The sequence below is a fragment of the Penicillium manginii genome (genome assembly GCF_028828005.1).
Source record: "Penicillium manginii strain IBT 31320 chromosome Unknown utg000009l:1.0-3297300.0:1.0-3298630.0, whole genome shotgun sequence".
Classification (NCBI taxonomy): domain Eukaryota; kingdom Fungi; phylum Ascomycota; class Eurotiomycetes; order Eurotiales; family Aspergillaceae; genus Penicillium; species Penicillium manginii.
Genome location: NW_026643110.1, coordinates 1,637,308 through 1,656,050, shown reverse-complemented (window position 1 = coordinate 1,656,050; position 18,743 = coordinate 1,637,308). Strand labels below are relative to the sequence as shown.

General features: G+C 45.6%; 4 protein-coding genes across 4 annotated transcripts; 3 read left to right on the top strand and 1 right to left on the bottom strand.

The window, feature by feature from the left end:
* Window positions 1–972: 972 nt before the first annotated feature.
* On the top strand, window positions 973–3,914 carry N7533_012373 (uncharacterized protein; the record flags this gene model as incomplete). The annotated part of the gene is made up of 2 exons (XM_057109023.1): window positions 973–1,856; window positions 1,910–3,914. 2 exons carry the CDS (start codon window positions 973–975, stop codon window positions 3,912–3,914), a joined length of 2,889 nt encoding a protein of 962 aa, XP_056954124.1.
* Window positions 3,915–11,104: 7,190 nt separating this feature from the next.
* On the bottom strand, window positions 11,105–11,588 carry N7533_012372 (uncharacterized protein; the record flags this gene model as incomplete). The annotated part of the gene is made up of 3 exons (XM_057109022.1): window positions 11,105–11,176; window positions 11,223–11,262; window positions 11,389–11,588. 3 exons carry the CDS (start codon window positions 11,586–11,588, stop codon window positions 11,105–11,107), a joined length of 312 nt encoding a protein of 103 aa, XP_056954123.1.
* Window positions 11,589–12,370: 782 nt separating this feature from the next.
* N7533_012371 (uncharacterized protein) lies at window positions 12,371–12,814 on the top strand (the record flags this gene model as incomplete). Its single annotated transcript, XM_057109021.1, has 1 exon — window positions 12,371–12,814. One exon carries the CDS (start codon window positions 12,371–12,373, stop codon window positions 12,812–12,814), a length of 444 nt encoding a protein of 147 aa, XP_056954122.1.
* A 1,328-nt stretch (window positions 12,815–14,142) lies between these two features.
* N7533_012370 (Major facilitator superfamily domain general substrate transporter) lies at window positions 14,143–16,649 on the top strand (the record flags this gene model as incomplete). The annotated part of the gene is made up of 3 exons (XM_057109020.1): window positions 14,143–14,853; window positions 15,019–15,834; window positions 15,915–16,649. 3 exons carry the CDS (start codon window positions 14,143–14,145, stop codon window positions 16,647–16,649), a joined length of 2,262 nt encoding a protein of 753 aa, XP_056954121.1.
* Window positions 16,650–18,743: the final 2,094 nt, after the last annotated feature.

The window sequence follows — 18,743 nt, the reverse complement described above, 5'->3', positions numbered from 1 at the left end:
CTAGAGCTCCACAATGAATTAATACATACCGGTATGAATACATGAATTTTTTATTCGCGTGAATGAATGCGCTATTCATATTTTTATTCATATTCGTATGTATACTACTGGCTTGCTGGGTATGATAAGATGGCTTGTTTTATCAAACAGCTGTAGCAGGTCTCCCTCAGCCCGCATGAAAGTCTTCGGCACGCTGATTTTGCTGGAGAGACCATCAACTTATTCAGTCTATCTTCTCTGTATGATGTAATGGGAAATTTTTGCAATAAACAGCTCTTCGCTCGAACTCCCTCGAAGATATGACATGGCTCCTCGGTTGGATATATCACGTTCTGTTATAGTGTGTACAGGTGTACCCTACTAACTCTGAAATTTGATTTCTGGGGGCCTTGAATAACCCTTGCCTAACAAAGCGGTACGAACCAACACTATTCGCTTTTGTTTTAGTAATCTGATTTCAAGGGACACAGTGAAGACTTTTTGAGCAAAAGGGCATCGAAGTACATAGAAGCTGAGGGAAATAGCGATACTTGAAAGTGCAGAGAGTCTGGATCAGCGGCTGCCCAGGTGCTATTTACGGGCGGCACGCACCGTGGCGATCTTTCACCGTGGCCCCATTATGCGGATCCACCATGTATTGCCAATTACCAAATGTTGTGGACTTTCCAAACGCTCGTATCCAGCAGGGAGGTCTTAACCATTAACGAACTCGGGTACTAACTATTCCACTTGATATAAGTCGTGGCATCTCAAAATACAGACCCCAATCTGTTGCCTGGGTGCCGGGCCGTCCCGTCCAGTACTAAACAAACAGCGTGGTCGATGAGGTCTTTCGACCAATCTAATTCCCTGCCCCCAACATCGTGGTCACCTGATAACCAACTAGTGAAGACTCGCTTATTTTGGCCCCCTCTTTTAGCTGAAAGCTGAATCATGATGTTTCTGGTAAACATCAAAACGGGGTGATTTGCCATGGCTTCATTTCAATCTGGGCACAATGAGGGATTTCAATTCGGCTATAACTATGGCACAGTAAATGCGGTGATCCACAACAATGTTCCGCCAGCAACCCCTCACCGGAAAGAAGATGAGACCCAGACAATTCGAAGCTGGCTCAATGCTCCCAATCCCGAAATAAAGCAAAATATTTTCAATCAAAAACACCATAAAGGCATTGGAGAGTGGTTCTTGAACTCCGATTCCTTCAGAAATTGGCTCAGTACCTCAGATTCATTTTTATGGGTGCACGGCGTACCTGGGTGTGGTAAATCAGTCATGTTCTCCGCGGCTGTCGAAAATATCAGGCAATTACATGCAAATGCCGGGTTCGCTTTTTTCTACTTCAATTTCAACGATCGATCGCAACAAAATGCATCTGGGATGCTACGTTCGCTAATACTCCAGCTCTTGCCAAAGGTGCATGATGATGATTGCGTTAAAACCCTCTATCGGAAATGGCATTCACTAGGCATCGAAGCATCCGAAACCCCATTGGATAAACTCATTGACTGTCTGGGCTGTCTTGCTCGGCAATTTGCCGATATCTACATTCTGATAGACGCATTAGATGAGTGCCCCCAGAACGAAGAACGAGAAAGCGTTTTAGATTCAATTGCGACCATGCGACAATGGAGCTTACCTGCTCTACATGTCTTGGTCAGTAGTCATGATATCACCGACATACGTCAATCTTTCAACCCTCAACCAGGACAAGCTGTCAATATGAGAAACCCTGGTGTTGAAAGAGACATTTCGAACTATGTGTTCCACGAATTGACGACTCGCATAAACCTCTCTCATTGGAAGAATGATTACTTGCAGATACAAGCTTTATTGAACGAGCGTGCACAAGGAGTGTAAGTAGTTGATGAGAAGGTTTCACTTCTAATGAAGCTAAAATCCAATTAAGGTTCCTCTACGTCGCATCTCAACTACAATTACCTTTAAAGAAAGCCTCACTCAAACGTGAACGCGATGCTGTCTTCCAAAATTTACCACTTGATATGCACGAAACCTACGAGCGACTTCTGCGAAGAATTGATCAAGAGAAAACCGATAATGTACGACGTGTCATGTCTTTGCTCTGCTATTCCAACCGTCCCCTCACTACAGGAGAGGTGTGCCATGCACTTGCGGTCGATCTTCAAAAAACACCATGCCTGGACCTTGAAGGTCTACTTGGGGCCGAGGATCAGCTTCGCAGAATATGTTACAATTTGATTGAGATCACGCAAACGGAAATTACCGGAAACCCCTACACTTCGGTTGTCACTATATCTCATTCTTTGCTTCGACAATACCTTGAGTCGGAAAGAATTAGGCAACAGGACGTAGCCGCGTTTGCAATCGATCGTCAATCAGCAAACAAAGAAATGGCAGAGATCTGCCTGGTATATCTCAAATATGCTCTTTCGGAGAAGGGTAGAGGCTTGGAAAAAGTTACTCAATTTCCATTCGCTCTCTTCGCAGCTATGGAGTGGTCTAATTACTATCTAGCCTGTTCGGATAAAGAATCTGGGCTACAAGATCTTGCGCTTCAGCTGTTCCGCGATGAAGATGGTGGCTATTTTACTGCTTGGATCGAGCTATATAATGCGGATGATGGGTGGGTCAACTTCCTAAACACAGATCAACCGATGATCCGGAGGGCATCCCCCCTATATTACGCGAGTATTCTGGGACTTGACGATATTGTGGACAAGATGGCGTCAACAGGATCTAATGTGAACGCCGAAGGGGGAACATACGGAAATTCACTTCAGGCGGCATCTCTCAAAGGGCACACTGCAGTGGTGCAGCTTTTGATCGAGTATGGAGCCGATGTCAATAAAAAAAACGGTACTTATGGAACTGCTCTCCAAGCAGCATCTCTGAAGGGTCATACGGAAGTCGTGGATGCTTTACTAGGCTGTGATGCTGACCCCAACATCCAAGCTGGGAGGTTTGGCACTGCACTCCAAGCGGCATCTTCTGTGGGCAATAAGAAAATAGTGCAGATCTTACTTGACCATGAAGCGAATGCCAACGCTTGTAGTGCCCCACATGAAAGTGCGTTAGAGATGGCAACACAGAATGGTCATGAAGAGATAAGAAATCTGTTGCTTATAAAGGGTGCGCGTTCAAGCCCTAGAAACTTAGGCAATGAACTGGGAGCTGCGGCCATCCGAGGCGATTTAGAAAAGATGCAAGAGATCCTTAATGCGGAAAATGAACATCAGGATGACCTTTTCAAGACTGCTAAAGACGCTGCATTACTTGGTGCATCCCACTTCTGCCAAGAGGGTGCTGTGAGGTTGCTCCTGGAACGAGGTGCTGATGTTAATGCTCAAACCAAAACTTTTGGAAATGCGCTCTACGGCGCATCATTGACACAGCGAGAATATAGCCAGCAGCTTTTCCATGAGCAGATTTTCCGGTTTCTGCGTGTGACTGTTCATGATGCTGTTTCTCAAAGCCTCACCGCGGGAGGTGCGCTTGAATCTTGGTTTATGGATATAATTTTGCGTGAGGAAAGCCCCCGGAAACAATTACTGGAGCAAGTCTCGACGTCCATTTTTAAGAATCCAGCTATCAGAAACTGTTACAAATTCATGTTTGCATCACCCGAGGATTCAGAAAAGGTCGTGGGAATACTACTGACCCATGGCGCAAATGTTAATGCTCAAGGGGGCAAGTACGGAAATGCCTTACAAGCTGCATCTCATATTGGGAATGAAAAGGTGGTCAAACTGCTTTTGGAAGCAGGAGCTGATGTGGATTCCCAAGGCGGCTTTCACGGCAGCGCGATAAATGCTGCCTCGGCGGGCGGCCATAGTGGCGTGATGCAGATACTCAGAGATCGTCAAGACGGTATTGCCGGGAGAAATGCTGATCAGCCGGATGGGCTTTCCTCTCAGACCAACAGCCGTCCTTAGTTTCGTCCCTGCCCAGATGGATAACGCTATATTTTGCAATATCTCATCAGATTATGCTATAGTCTTGTGCCAATTTTACTCATTGACAGTGCCTGTGATTCCTCTCCATAGTCTATTTAGTGGCTCTGCTAGGCCTCTAAATTCAGAAGATCTGTTTCCTCCACTCCCAGATAACATCTTTAGCGTGTGGAGATATTTCCTGGGAGAAAATGCGGTACATACTGCAGTAATTAATTAATAGTAGAAGGAAAATTCCTTTAGAAAAAAAAAATGCAGCGGCGAGACATGAGCGTTGATGAGGTGGTTTACTCACCGATGTTTACTTTCACCGGTGTTGCGAGACCGGGTGAACTTTATTCCGAAGAATCTGCACATCCTACCGCCTCCACGTTGAACGAAAGGCTATCTACTGTGGCAAATTGAACACGAAAATAATATATCGTTCAACAGCAGTTCGCCAAGGGCCGCAGTTATGTTTTCTTTTCGCAGATTTCACGCCTGCGTTTGGAACCGTATGACAGGTCTTTAACGAGTGCAAAAATCACGGTCGCCGATTCATCGCGGTCTCTTTATTGAAGTGGTTTTGCACGTAAATCAACAGTTCACATTATAGTTCATTTCGGAACACAGCGGATAAAAACGTTGTCATAAATTAGTGGGGTAATAACATGGACATTCTTTCTTTCGGGGTTATTGGCTACTCCTAGAATTGGCGAACACGCATCTCTGGCTAGGTGAAGTAGTCATAATAGCGCCAACCTCATCTAACGTCGGGTCGCCAATCAACAGCCTCTTATTGAGATTAAACGCTTAAAGTTTACAGCTCGCAAATATACGATATTTGCGCTGATTCCTGACCAAATCTTGCGCTATGCTCTACATAAATTGCAGAGGGTTTCTTGGGAGATTGAACGAAAGAAAGCTGTGGTACACCTAAAATAGTAAAGGAAGGGAAAATTGTGGCCTGCTATGAAAATCATGCTGTCAAATGAAAAAAAACCTTGGGCAGGAATCCAGAAAAAGAAGTGGGTAATTGTCACCTTTTAGCTGCGGACCTTCGGTGCCTAAAGTATAAGGTGCCCAAGTGACTATTATATATTAACCGACTAATCTGTCGCCTCTGTTTATAAACTATCATAATTATCAGCCAAAATGGAAGCCGCCTTGGCCTAAATTGGTGCTAAGTTCATTCGACATGCTATCGAAAATCCTTAATTCCGAAATGACACAAAAATTTCTCTCGATACTCATCTCGGGGATCTCTCTCCGGATCACATAAAATCGACTTCAGTTAAAACTTTGGGTGATGAAATTTTTGGTCCTCTGTCTCTCTCGGGGGCATTGAGTGAATTCGATAAAATCAGCAAACAATATAATCTAGTCTATATGGCTTAGTATACTACAATGACCATAATTGATCAGGAATTTGAGTACCTCAAAAAGATTGATGTAAATAAGCTGAACAATGAGATTATGGTTATTTCGATAAAACGCAGAAAATTATCTGATTGAAGGGTATTTGTAACCCAAGAGGCCCCTATAAAAGTTCGCTTATTTATTTCACCGTGATGGGAAATTGTACGGCTCTTATTCAGAGTCTGCTGGATATCGATACTCTGGTTGACGATTATAACCAAAATAAATGTATACCTCTATCTTAGGCTGTAGAATTTAGTTCTCTTATTGCTGCTAAAATTCTACTGAAGAAAGGAGCTAAGATTAATTCTCTGGATAATACGTATAATTTACCTCTTACTTAGCTAGAATATACTAGAAATTCTTAATATAAGACTCTCAAGGCTACTAGATTATTCCTTAAAGGAAACAGTGTAACTATTAAGGGTATAAAACACATATAGATATTGAATAAATTGCGACTTCTCTGAGGATAAGAATGAGGTTACTAAAGTTTCTTTGCTAATAAAGCCAGGATCTGTCTTATTCAAAGTAACTGTTGATACTATCAGCCTCTAGGCTCCCCAAATTCTACTCTATATCTTAGTAAACCAATCTATACCTAAGTTTTTTAATAGGTAGATTTTCTAGCTTATAAAATTGAATTTTGATCCCTATTATTCTAAATTACGGCTATATCTTTTATAATTACTAATTTTGTAGAACTGATATTAATTATCTGTCTTAATTAGAAAGTATTAACTCTTAAAGACAATTTATAATTTTAACATATAAAGATTAGATTTTAATTCTTTATTAGACAACCTTATATATACCTCAACACAGGTATAGGTTGTTAGGAAAATTATAGCCTATCATACAAACTACTTATAATTACCTGATAAGAGGGAAAATTGGGGCCTATCATACGAACTGCTTGATTGGGCGTATAAGGACTCTTTTCATAATAACAAGGGGTATTTATATATCTACAGGAGCTATGATCTTCTTCATAACAAACAAAGATTCAACAAGTACATTTCCTTTTCAATAATATGGCTTTCAATGACCAAGATATTACTACTCAATTACTTATGGTAAATATTAGCTGTGTGAGGATTAAGTAGCTTGACTAACTTGTACTTGAAGAAATTCATGTTCTTGGCTCTATAGTATTTGATAAAATACTATAGAGCCAAGAATAGATTAATATCAGCGGGAGAAAGACCAGCCTTGTTTCGATGGCCAGGGCAGTTTCGATATGAAAAAAGCTCCAACCTATGATTTGATGTTGTAGGGGATCATTGGATGAGTTATAAGCCAGATATCAGGATCATTCAAACATCTCTATCTCCATAGTATATTTGACGGGTCCGTTCCATTCTCTTCAGGCATTAGTTGTAGGGATTTATCAGTCTCATTGATCCAGAATGAGTTTTGTGGGTCGACTTGGTGGGCAGAAGTGTATTTTTAATATTATGGATACCAGCCAGCAGCTTCCCAATAAAGAGAGAGAGAGAGAGAGAGTTGCATTATACACCGTTTATAAGTTCCCAAAGGGCTCTTCCGGTGTCGCTGACGGCCGCTGCAGCTCGCCACTGAGGTGATATATATACATAAAATGCCATAAATGTCATTCATTTGCACCAGTTTGCGCCCACATGTCCTCGTAGATTCACCAGTTGTCGGCTGTGCGTCTTGCACCAGTGTGTCCTCATAAACTCGCCAGTTGTCAGCTGTCCGTCTTGCGCATGCTATCTTACATGCGTGTATGCCCTCCTACACGCGTGTACTCCGCCGCTGTCACGCCTCCCTGCCCCGCCTGTGAGTGCTCCTGCTTCCATCTCTATCGTGCGGTGGTGGAGGCCCGGTATCGTGACGTTTCTCGGGCTCAGCTTCCCAATAAACAATACCAACAATGTCATCTCCACGCACAAGAATGCTGAGGCTACTAAGGTCGCCGTTAGTGAATATCGAAGGCTAAGAATTGTTTTGACGTTTGATCGATTCCTGAATTTCAGGTTCAAGCCCCTGAATTTCAGGTTCAAGCCTTGAATCAAACTCCATGCTTATCCGTAAATACCGATGGAACTCCTGGGTAGTATTAAAGGGACCAAAGCGTAAAGAAGGACCCGGAAGACGACAGTCATAAAGCGATACGCCATCAACAGGAGCTACCTTCATAGGGAGGCCAAAGATCACGCATCTCACGAACCAATCCTGCTAAATGCAAAAGAAGTTTCGCTTTCGACTCTTCACTTCGTCTACCCACCCATTACCAATTATGTCTCCCTGAATCCTCTCCATCACATTATACGTCCACCCGCAACGAGTGAACGCACATAGAACTTTCGGCACCAGGACAGATATATGTTCCGAAATGAATAGCATTGTTGATACTTCAGATAGATAAACACAGCGCCCGTATTCAATGCATAATCGGTCATTTAACATAAGAACGTTCCCTCCTCGAGGTCGAATCTATTTAAGGATTTGGAACTCTGATAGTGTCAACCATCTATAAAAGACAGTGCTGTTGAATTGTTTAGGTACGCTCAAAGAAGCGGCGGATAGCAAGGAGGGAAGCCCCTTCTGGCTGGATAACATTATGTTGGTTTTCGACGCGAGGTAAATGTTGAACGGAAAATTGAAGGACAGTTTCAACTTAATTCTGCAAATCGGATTTTTTACATCTCAATCAAGGATTACTTCATCCACAATGGAGTCATTTCGTCTGGGAAAAAATTGGCTTGTAGCAACGTTGGGAGTTCCGGACCGGGGGAGGTCTAATAAAATGGGTTGTGGGGCTGGCAATTATTTAGTTCGGACAACTGCGGGTTAAAGGGGAGGAACGGGGATTTTAGCCAGCCGAATTGCACCACAGAGAAGTAGATACCATGATGTCTCCGTATAACAACGATCGCCAGGGAATATCTAGAGATGAGGCTCTTCAGTGAGAACGTAGGCTGATTGGCTCGGGTGAGCCGCAGTGGGGCGGAGTGAAAATCATAGACTCCGGACCTTATAGCTCATAACTCAGTCTCTGGCTTATCTCGTTTATTTTGCTTTAGCTCGACAGAATGCATAGCCTGCAATACCATATAGTGGTAGAACGGAATAATTAGGTATGGACCGGGGGGATAACCGTGATCATGAATGTCTGGACGATGGCAGGACCGAAACGGTAAAGGCTGCCCTGGGAATCTTTTATTAAACCAGTCCTTTATCACCCCTCCGCTCTGTAATAGTTTTTGTAGAGCCTGTCTTCTTAGAGGGAAGGGATAGAAAGTATTATATGTGATGTTTCTGCCGTTTGGTATGAGTTCCAAAGTTTCGACGATCCTGAAAACACACTCCCACAGCTCCAACTCTTCGCTGGGCGACAGCGAATATAAGTAGTTGACGTGAATCCACGGCCCACATTTCTGGAATCTCCAGGTTGGAAAATTTCGGATAAGTCGAAGAACATCATCAAAGCAACTCAATCCCATATATTTAACCCCAGTTAGCTTTCTCGCACTCTTTCCCGCCTTCACAAAGGCGCGGAATTCTGGTATTCTTTTAGGCGAGCAACAGATCACGATAGTAAGAGAGAGGACGCGATGTTCATATAGAATACGAGATGTCTCCTGGTTGAGAGTTCGATTGCAAGAAAGTATGGATAGACCACAGGGTGCGCTCGTGTTCTTGAAGAAATCGACGAAGAGACAGTTCCAGATTTGGAAGCGTAGCTCTGGTGGTAGCTTTGAGAATTCGCCGAGTTGGGCGAAAAGTGGGGGTTTGGACTCCTCTTGGGAGCGATTTTGGTTCATATTGCTTGGTGGTAGCAGGGCGTTGACTTGAAATGGGCTGGTGGAGATGAAAGAAGATGGAAGCAAACAGATATGAGACTTATCCATGGATCGATGAGTTCCCGACGCCCAACTCTGACTCGATGGCCCGATTCCGAATTAGGCTCGGTGCATTTTAGTGACAGGACCGGAGGGGAAAGGATGGAAGATGATGTGACGGTTGATTATGACATACATGATGGGTGGAGCAGGATGACTCAGCCACATGAGGGCCAGAGGCTACCTGAGGCCTCAACAAATTTCAACATGGTTTTGGATGTAGTCCGCCAGTTTTCTTAATGGCCTGCGTAGTATGGCGTGGGAACACCATGATTTTCCGTCCTAAAAGTCCACGGTATATCGTGGAAGTTCCACCAGATCCCCCATTTACACCATATCGGACGGGTACGTTGGAACTTGTTTTGGTTTAGCAAACAATAATTCCTGCTTAGAGTGGTTGGTCGCTTTGCGCTCCTGTGCGTGGTAGCATATAAACGTCGAGCTCCCCTCCCGCCCAACTTCTTTGACAATTGCTTCTTCGTCCCTCCCCCCTCTTGCTCGCTGCAGGTGAGGCATTTCTGCTATTGATACGGATCACCAAGCTCCGCGAGAAAAAAAATTCAAATATATGACAAAACATCACGTCACCCCTTGAGAGGTTTTGAAAATGAACCTCAAAAGGGAAACTTTCGTTTTCCATGTATTGCACATAGTATAAGGCTTGGCTAACAGGCCTGATCCATCATAGTGATGCCTCTCTCTAGTCTGTACCGCTGCTCCTTAAATGGATTCGGTCCAGTATCGCTTGCGATAAAATTTCTAACTGCAAGAATATCCTTTCTCTGATCATCTGATCACTTCATCTCTCATTCTTAATAGACGAATTTTATATCGGCAATACATCTTTCTACCTCCTATAGCTCGACAAAAATCTCTTCGAGCTTAGAATTTTATACAAATTTAACTTCAACGCTACCAAAATGGATGCCTGGCAAATTCTGGAGCCGGTAACCTTCATTCTACTATCCATTCTTGCCATATACCATGTAATTGAGGTATGTTATATCTAGGTAGTTTCAGGAATTCTAATATCGCTATGACTGGCAATAGCTCACACTAGCCTACGGCAGCTTCACATGTTATCGAAACGGATCGATAAACTGGAAAGCAAGATAGAATCCTCTGGGGGAGTTTGACTGGGCCTGAGAAAATCGTCTTTGAAGGCTGTTTTTGTTGATCGAACTAGTTTAGCCATAAGAAGATTATTTGTTGCTTGCGAGTATTGACCTAGAAGAATATATGGTGGCTTCGATGTCTAGAAAGTCAATAGTCCTCAGGACAGTCTACTCCTCTTGCTTGAAAGACTGGGGCCTTGCAAGGGATGGACCTTGAAGATGTGGATGGGAGGCCTCGATGTAAAGCTGCAAGTTTTATTATGGAGAGTCACTGGTGATCGTTGTTTCTTTTGACTTCAGCTTATAAGATGAAGGTCCCTCCTTTCTGTGTGTTTGAATTTATTCAATTTTTGAAAATTTGCTTTCAAATGATAGCTCTTTCTGCTGTTTGATGAAGAATCCTGCCATACAAGTTTGAGCTCTCATTCGTCTAGTCTGTAGATCTTTTCTGACCTACAAGAAGCCTACCTCGAATCCCAAATATTACGAATTGCAGAAGCTTTCCAGATTGATATACTTCTGTTGCTCTTTCAATGGTTCCATATCTGTTTTCAAATCTTCTGTTATCACTTGACCCCTCGCGAACCAGTTCCAATACTCATCAATATGCGCTTCTCCGAAAATGTACAACATATCAACCATGCTGGGCACTCCAGTAATAAAGCTCAAAGGGATCATGGGTTTGATGAACAACAAAGAGCACTTGCGTGAGATATTGCGAAAGGAACTACTATCTAAGGTGCAAGAAATTATGTACATGAGAGCTCATCTTGGCTTCACCCGAAGGCTACTAGTCACCGGCCCTACATAGAAGGGTGAGCTCGTCGCCGGTGTGTGGCCTCTCCTCCACCGCCACCTCGCCCTATTGATACCCAGATCAGTTGAAAACACGGTTATAGAAGACTTACAAATGTCTTCAGCGCAAACCCACAATGGGAATCGGTGCTGCTAGCACCCTGATGTCGTTATGCAATCCGAAAAGCCCAGTTTATCGAGAAGAATGCCGCCCCGTCGACACCTCGATCCTACTGTGCTATTCAGAACGTCAGCGAGACAAGTCAAGTGGGAACAGACCCGGGATTGCGCGCGGCAATCACAGCCAGCTGGATGAAGGCGTCAGACGCCCGGTTGCGAGAGCTGCGGTCGACCTGCGCGGAGCACCAAATTGCCAGCCACTTCCGAAACTTGTACGCTGCGACGATCAGGGTGACGAGAGCGCCGACGATACCGACGGCAATGCCGGTTGTCTTCAATGTAGTGAGCGCTGGAGCCATGGTAAAATCAGTTATAGCAGTGAGAAGGGAGGATGTGGGTATGGAGGAGAGGAAATAAGAAAGAAGAGACTCACAGCGAAAATAAGTGGGAAAACATTGAAGACCATGGTACATTTTGTTGTCAGGAGATACGGTAGTGAAGGGGGTAAGGCTAGGACAGGCTTCGAACAAATGAGTTGAAGAAAGAGCGACGATGCTGCAAAGGCGCGGTTTGTGGCAGTCACCTATGCACTTATACATCGGAACCATGGGGGATGCTCCTGCCGAATTTCCAACCGAGTTAGAAAAATATGGATATCTATGACCAGCTGAGCAATTACTTAGGGTAGCTGTAGAGACCTACATGAATTAGTGTCCTTTGGAACCAACTTGAATCTAACAGTATATAGTAATAGCCCAAAGTACGTGGCATAAGATTGGATTGAGTGTTGAATCCTGATGTCTTCTAAAGCCCATACTATGTCAATTTGTGGTATTAAGTTTAGAGAAAGTAATCTATAACCGGACTGCCAATACTTTATGTATGACATAGCACCTAGAAATTCAAAAGGGTACTGCGGAAATACAAGCGTAGAAGAGAGTTGAGTCTATCACGGTGGTCAATTTACTCTAGAGCATTCGCGTTAAAATTTTTCGTAGCCTGAGGCCTGGGCTCAGGGAATCTGGACCACAGGCCTCCATGGCCCCTCTACACTATGTAGTCCTCTTCTCCTACATGCTATGAATAACACGCCCTTTCAACTCCCAGATTCTCAGCGGTGTGGGGTGCCGTCATTCGTTACATGCAAAATGGAGGAACCGCAATTTGTATGGGACACTTCAGCTGTCGACTTCGGGCGGAAAACTTTCGCACGTTCTTCTCAAGGGCTGGTCTAGAATGGGAATATGAATCTTTCGATCTTTGCCAGTCCTACCTGAACTCCGACTTCCTTCCCAAAGAGATCACGGAAATTTTACCCGTCACGCACTTCGCAAAGGCCGTCCATTTGAAAAATGTCGGTGATGCTTCCTGGTATCGTCTGCAGCATATCGTTAAGCGCAAGCAGGATCATGATGAGGACGAAATGTCTGATGAGCAACCGGAACCGGCTTGGACTGTTCTCAAGGATTCGACTCCTGTCGCAATGGCACAGGTTGAGAATGGTTATATGGGATTCGTGGGCGACGTCAATTCCTCTGATGATTCTAATTTGGTTATGATCGCCATGTGTGGACTCTATGTCTGAATATATTGACTGCGAGCTCAACTTACTAGTACTTGCTTGCATACCACCGGACTTTCCGGCTCTTTGCCCTATGACAAAGAGCCTGATGAACCAAATATGTTCTAGTTGCATTCATGTATTATTTTATGTATCATTCAATGGACCGACAATCAACCACTTAAAGTTCGTTTCATGTTTTGAGGGAACAAGAGCGAAATCCCAAGTCGGATTTCCACCTTGTAGCCTCCGATGGACAGATATCGCCCTATCAGATGCAACATCGGGGCTGCAATAAGCTCCATTTTTGCGTCGGCACGAAGTCCGTCGCGTCGTCATAGGCCCAACTGCAAGATGAGTCAACCCAACCAGATCATCAAGGGATTATCCTGAATAGGCAAATATGCATACGAGACTTCAAGTGAGAGCCCGATTCTTTCAAGTTCTTGGATCTTGGATCCTTTTGTCCTCTTCATCATTTCAACGAACTCCGAGATAGGTATTGCACCGCGACCATGAATGCTTCCGACCGAGAGCCTGTCGCCCTACATGAGATCCGATCTCACCGGTCCGGAGATGATATAACCTCCGAGATCGAACAGCTCGCTTTGCTTCCGGCAGATGGTGGCCGGGCAGCCTGGCTGATGCTCGCATCTTGCTGTTTGATTCAGTTACCAGTCTGGGGTGGGCCATGGACAGAGTCCAAAGACTAGCATTCACTAACCCGTATTCTAGGTTTCTCTTCGGTTTTCGGAGTCTTCCAAGAATACTACACCACTCATAATGTCCTCAAGGGTAACAAGGGTGATTTGGCTACCGTGGGCACTACCTCAACTGTATGCCAAATGCGTCGAGAGCTAGACCGATCTATGTCTCACCCATTCTTTAGGGCCTACTATATCTTCTTTCGCCCATCACTTTTACCCTGCTGACTCGGTATCCCCGACTGCAAACCTACTGTGCTCCAGCTGGACTTGTTATCACTGTCATTGGGTCTCTACTCTCATCTTTCTCGCAAAATGTATGGCACTTGATCGCGACACAGGGTGTGATGTGTGCCATTGGCAACGGACTACTCTTCAGCCCATCATCCCTCTACTTGGATCAATGGTTTGTGCGGAGGAAGGGTCTTGCGCTAGGAACTATGTGGGCTGCGAAAAGTATCACCGGAGTAGTTCTGCCTTTTATTGCAGCGAGCTGTTTGGTTCGATTTGGTTCAAGCACAACACTCAGAGCTTGGACAGTCATCACGGTAGGACTCCTCTCTTACTTTGTGGGCTTTCCGAAGATTTCTCAAAATATGTGCTTACCTGGGAACCCAGTTGATCTCAACCCTTCTATCGCTGCCATTCATGAAACCTCGAATTCCAATTTCTCCCTCGGCATCAGTCCGCCGTCTCGACCTAGGATTTCTCAAGCTGGGCACCTTTTGGATGCTTCAAGTTGGTAACATCATCCAGAGCTTTGGATACTTCCTCCCAACAACTTATCTTCCAACATATTCAACAAGTACAATCGGGCTGTCCCCGACTATGGGCACTATGCTCGTTTCGCTCTTCAACGCCACCTCTGTCTTCGGTGGCATTACACTCGGAATTCTTTGTGACCGCTTCGCTGTCACTAATATTCTACTCCTCTCATCGCTAGGATCGGCGTTGTCTGTCTTCCTTTTCTGGGGGATGGCATCATCTTCAGATGATGGTTCGTCTCAGACAGCCTTAGCATTGCTCACGGTCTTTTCGATATTTTATGGTTTCTTCGCCGGCGGATTTAGCTCTACCTGGTCGGGCATCATCACAAAAATCAGAGATGATTCTTCTTCCTCGATGGAAACGGGGTTGGTATTTGGTCTGCTTGCTGGAGGCAGAGGAATTGGAAATGTCATCAGCGGGCCTCTCAGTTCCGTATTGATTCAACAGGGTTCAATCGGTGACTCTCGTGATCAAGTTTCTAGATCGGGATTTGGAACTCAATATGGTGCCCTTATTTTGTTTACTGGAATCACGGCACTTCTTGGTGCATGGGGCTGGATGTGGCGGTACATCAGCCCTGCGATGCGTTGCGTGAGTTGATAATAGTCAGTTCAGTTTAAAGTGGAGTGAATTAGGGTGGATAGGCCGTTTATGAAATTTCCTTAGTTCTATCAATTTGATAATCCAAAAATTAGTTAAACGAGCGAAATCTTACCTCAAGTGAATCTGCTGTTAAGAAAACCCGATCTATACCAGTCTATACCAGATCACGTGAGCAACCGAGCTTCACCTCGAGTCCGCCGCAACGAACAACTTCGGAATCGCAATCTCCCTTCCATTTCCATCAGCCCGATTGAAGCCTCTTTCAGGCCAGCCGGACCACCAATACCAACTATGGCCGCGGTCGATCCTGCTCTGCAGGACCCTCTCCTCTCACTTCGGCGCGCTATCGCCTCCGGCAGCCTCCCAACCCCGACGACCTCTTCGGAGCTCACCAACGAGCAAGCCACAGAGGATCTAGCCCAAGCAACACACCTATTCTTCTCGCAACCCTCTCCACAAGTCATCGCCCTTTCAACACCGACGCGATTCGTCTCCGCATCCACCAGCTCCCCCGTCGACCTGCGCAGCATCTTTTTCGCGTGGCAGAAGAAAGACGTCGCTATTCCCGAATATATCGCATCGGCGCAGGAACTCAATGAAGCTCTCAAGTCAAAGGAAGGCGATGACACACAGGTCCAGATCCTGGTCTTCGTCGAGCGACTGGATCTCCTCACCTGGCTAGAAGGCGCCGACGCTACGAGCGAATATATCAAGCCTTTGGAAGGCGCTGCCGCCGCCGCAGAAGCAGCCGTCGCCGCAGGTGCCGTTCAATCGGATGCTGCGGCTGGAATTGCCTCCGGGGCTACTGGGGGCATCTCATCAGTCCCCAGTGGACCCGTCGGAGCCGTAACGACAGGAGCTCACGGAAGTCGCGCACAAAAGACAATCGACCCCCGACTACAGGAGATCTACAACGGCGAACGAAAGACCGGAGATCGAAACACAGTCCTACGAGGAATCAAACCAACCGTAAGTCCTCTGTTCGGAGAACCTGCCTCAATTGGCACCCTCACCCGCGAAAGACCACTAATCACAATACCACCAAACAGGACTTCTCGCACGTCCGGAAAAGCGCCGAGCTCTTCCTCGACCGAAACCGCAATCGCCCCGGCCAAGCAGGCGTAAAGCCAGGCAGCAAGAACTCCGCACTGGTGCCGGCGCCGTCAGCGGGCCTCTCCATGCCATCGCGCAAGCCCAGCTCCCGCCCCGACCCCATCATCCTCCTCTCCCCATCCGCCTCATCTCTCATCCGCATGTCGAATATCAAATCCTTCCTCGGCGAAGGAATCTTCGTCCCACCCGACCACCCAACGCTCAGCATGTCGACCGATGCCAATTTCATGGAGATCAAGCGTCCGCTCCGCATCAAGTCGGACCCCTCCAATCCAAACGCTACCTCGATCGGTTCGCACGGCGGTGGCCGCGGCCCCAAGCCAACTAAATTCATCCTCGTCGACGGCACGACTAACTTCAAGCCGGAGTACTGGTCGCGGCTGGTGGCTGTTTTCACAACGGGCCAGACCTGGCAGTTCAAGTCTTATAAGTGGTCTTCGCCGCCGGAGCTGTTCAAGCATGCGACGGGTATCCATGTTGGCTGGCGAGGCGAGGAGATCCCTGCGTCCGTGAAGGGATGGGGCCGTGGCGTGAATAGTTTCGCTGTTGAGCGGTGGGATGAGAAGGGTGGGATTCAGGGTTCAGGGCGCTGGAGAGATCGCGAGGTTGTGGAGGGTATTTGGACGGCTATTGAGGAGGGAATGAAGCTTCGTGGTTGGGGATCCAAGTAACATAACCATCCACTTTGCCTCTTTCTTTCTTTCCTTCTCCATTCTTCAGTTTATCTCTTTTGGTTCTCCCGATTCCCCTGCCTTTCCTACATTCTGGATCTCGACTCGTTTTCTTTTGCTCCATCTTTCTATCTGGAATCTGATGACATATGACACTGGGGGGTGCTTGGTTCGAGTTTTTCGGCGTTGTATTCGGTGTGTAATAAAACAGTGCTTCCATACTGGTATATCCTTTTCTTGGAGAGTTTTTCTCTCTCTTTTCTCGGACTTGTTGCGAGGGTTTCTGGTATCTGTGGGCTTGCTTTTCAGGGTAATCGGGACTACGGTCTGTTTGCGATCTCCCTAATTACATCGTTGGCAATAGTAGCTACCACTTCATTCCAACCCCGAAAGGCCTTCTCGACGGCTACTACTAGTATGTGGCCATCTCTGGGACTCGGACTCTCTATACTTGGCTGAGACTAGGCGTGGCATAATGACCTTTCCCCCATTTTTTCGATCATCTCATGTCCCTTGGAAATAGTGAATTGATTAAATAGTTCTCTTCATCCGTTAAAAAGCGCCTTTGAATGGATTCCAATTTGGTCTGTATCAGTATATTGTTCTTATTTATAGTACTGCACACATGGCCGTCCCTGATGAAGTCTAAATCTTGCCGTGCATGCATCCAGCATCCTATCTTCAACAAAGGTACTATACATCGCCCCACTTAGTCCCCCAATTGCGAATGACGACAGTGGAACTATAATCCCGGCGGTTGGGAAGGATTTCCTATTTGGATTTCCAAATGTCCAGATAATTACTGAAGCCATTCACATTCCGATACGGGTGAGGAGAGCATCTGGTTGGAAGTCCGGGATACACTTCGGAGAAGATGAAGTACTATGCATGCAGAGTCATTTGGTTTGATTGGAGGAGCGAACACGTGCGTTGAAGGGAAAGGGGAATTATACCATTTTCTCGATCTTCTCGACATTTCCCTTGTAATGCATGCTAGGAATATGAGTAGTTACTAGTAGCGGGAATAGGTTGCTAACAGAAGTACAGCTCACTATTCACCTGAGTTTATGAGATCTCAGATTAAAGATTATCCCAGAAAGTTAACGAGCACACACGATATCAACACCATCCATGGATTCCGAGTCATGAATCGACAGTCAGGAGTTGACAGGTTCAGGCACAGTTGACAATTTACAATTTACAGTTACAGGCAGAAGGTAGATGCTTATAAGATCGTCATGTCCATTGCAATTCCCGTCGGAACCGAGATAATATGACATACAAAGAAGACCAGAACTCACACGCTGTGCCCAAAAGAAACAATGCAGTGCCACACACAGTGATGAGAACAGATAGGAAATAAAATGCTTGAGGATCATGCAAGGAAGAAATGGAAATGAAAAGTGTGAGTAAAGAAAATGAAAACATGCAGATTAATGAAATGAAATGAGGAAAAAAAAAACGCCGTGTCTGATGCTCAAACAAAACAACTGAAGGCATGGGACGAGTCGAGAGTCAACCACCGGGGTCTTTGGTGCTGAGATATTTTCTTCTTCCTTTTTGTATTCTTTTTCTTTTATTTTTCTTTCGGCGAGTGTTGTTGGTTTCCTTCCGTCGTTTGGCTCGTTCAAAGCCCCATCGTGGAAGAGGGTGAGGTGGTGTGAATGAAATGATCGGGATATCGTGTCTGAGATGCAACGGGAGGGGGAAAAGAAAAACGTCATCCGAATATTACAAGTGGTTCCCAAACCGGACCTTCTCTATAACATGAGGCATCGATCGTAACGTCTTTCATCGAGAGGGGGGACAAAAGGAGAATCTCGTGGCGAGGCAAATTAAAAACGGAATGAGAAAAATGACAGCCCGGAAACCCGGTGTCAAACCATACTCCCAAAAGGGTAAATTCCGGTGTGGCGCGGGGTTCCAAGCTGCATGCGATATGAAGCAAAATGGGAAAAAAGGTTTCGTGGTTCGGAAACGATCATGACGAGATTGATGAAATAATGTTCCGGAAAGAAAAGGAAGAAGGAAGAGAGACACCTCCTTATTTCCTTTCTCGGAGACAAGACATGAAGACACAAACAACCCCTGTCG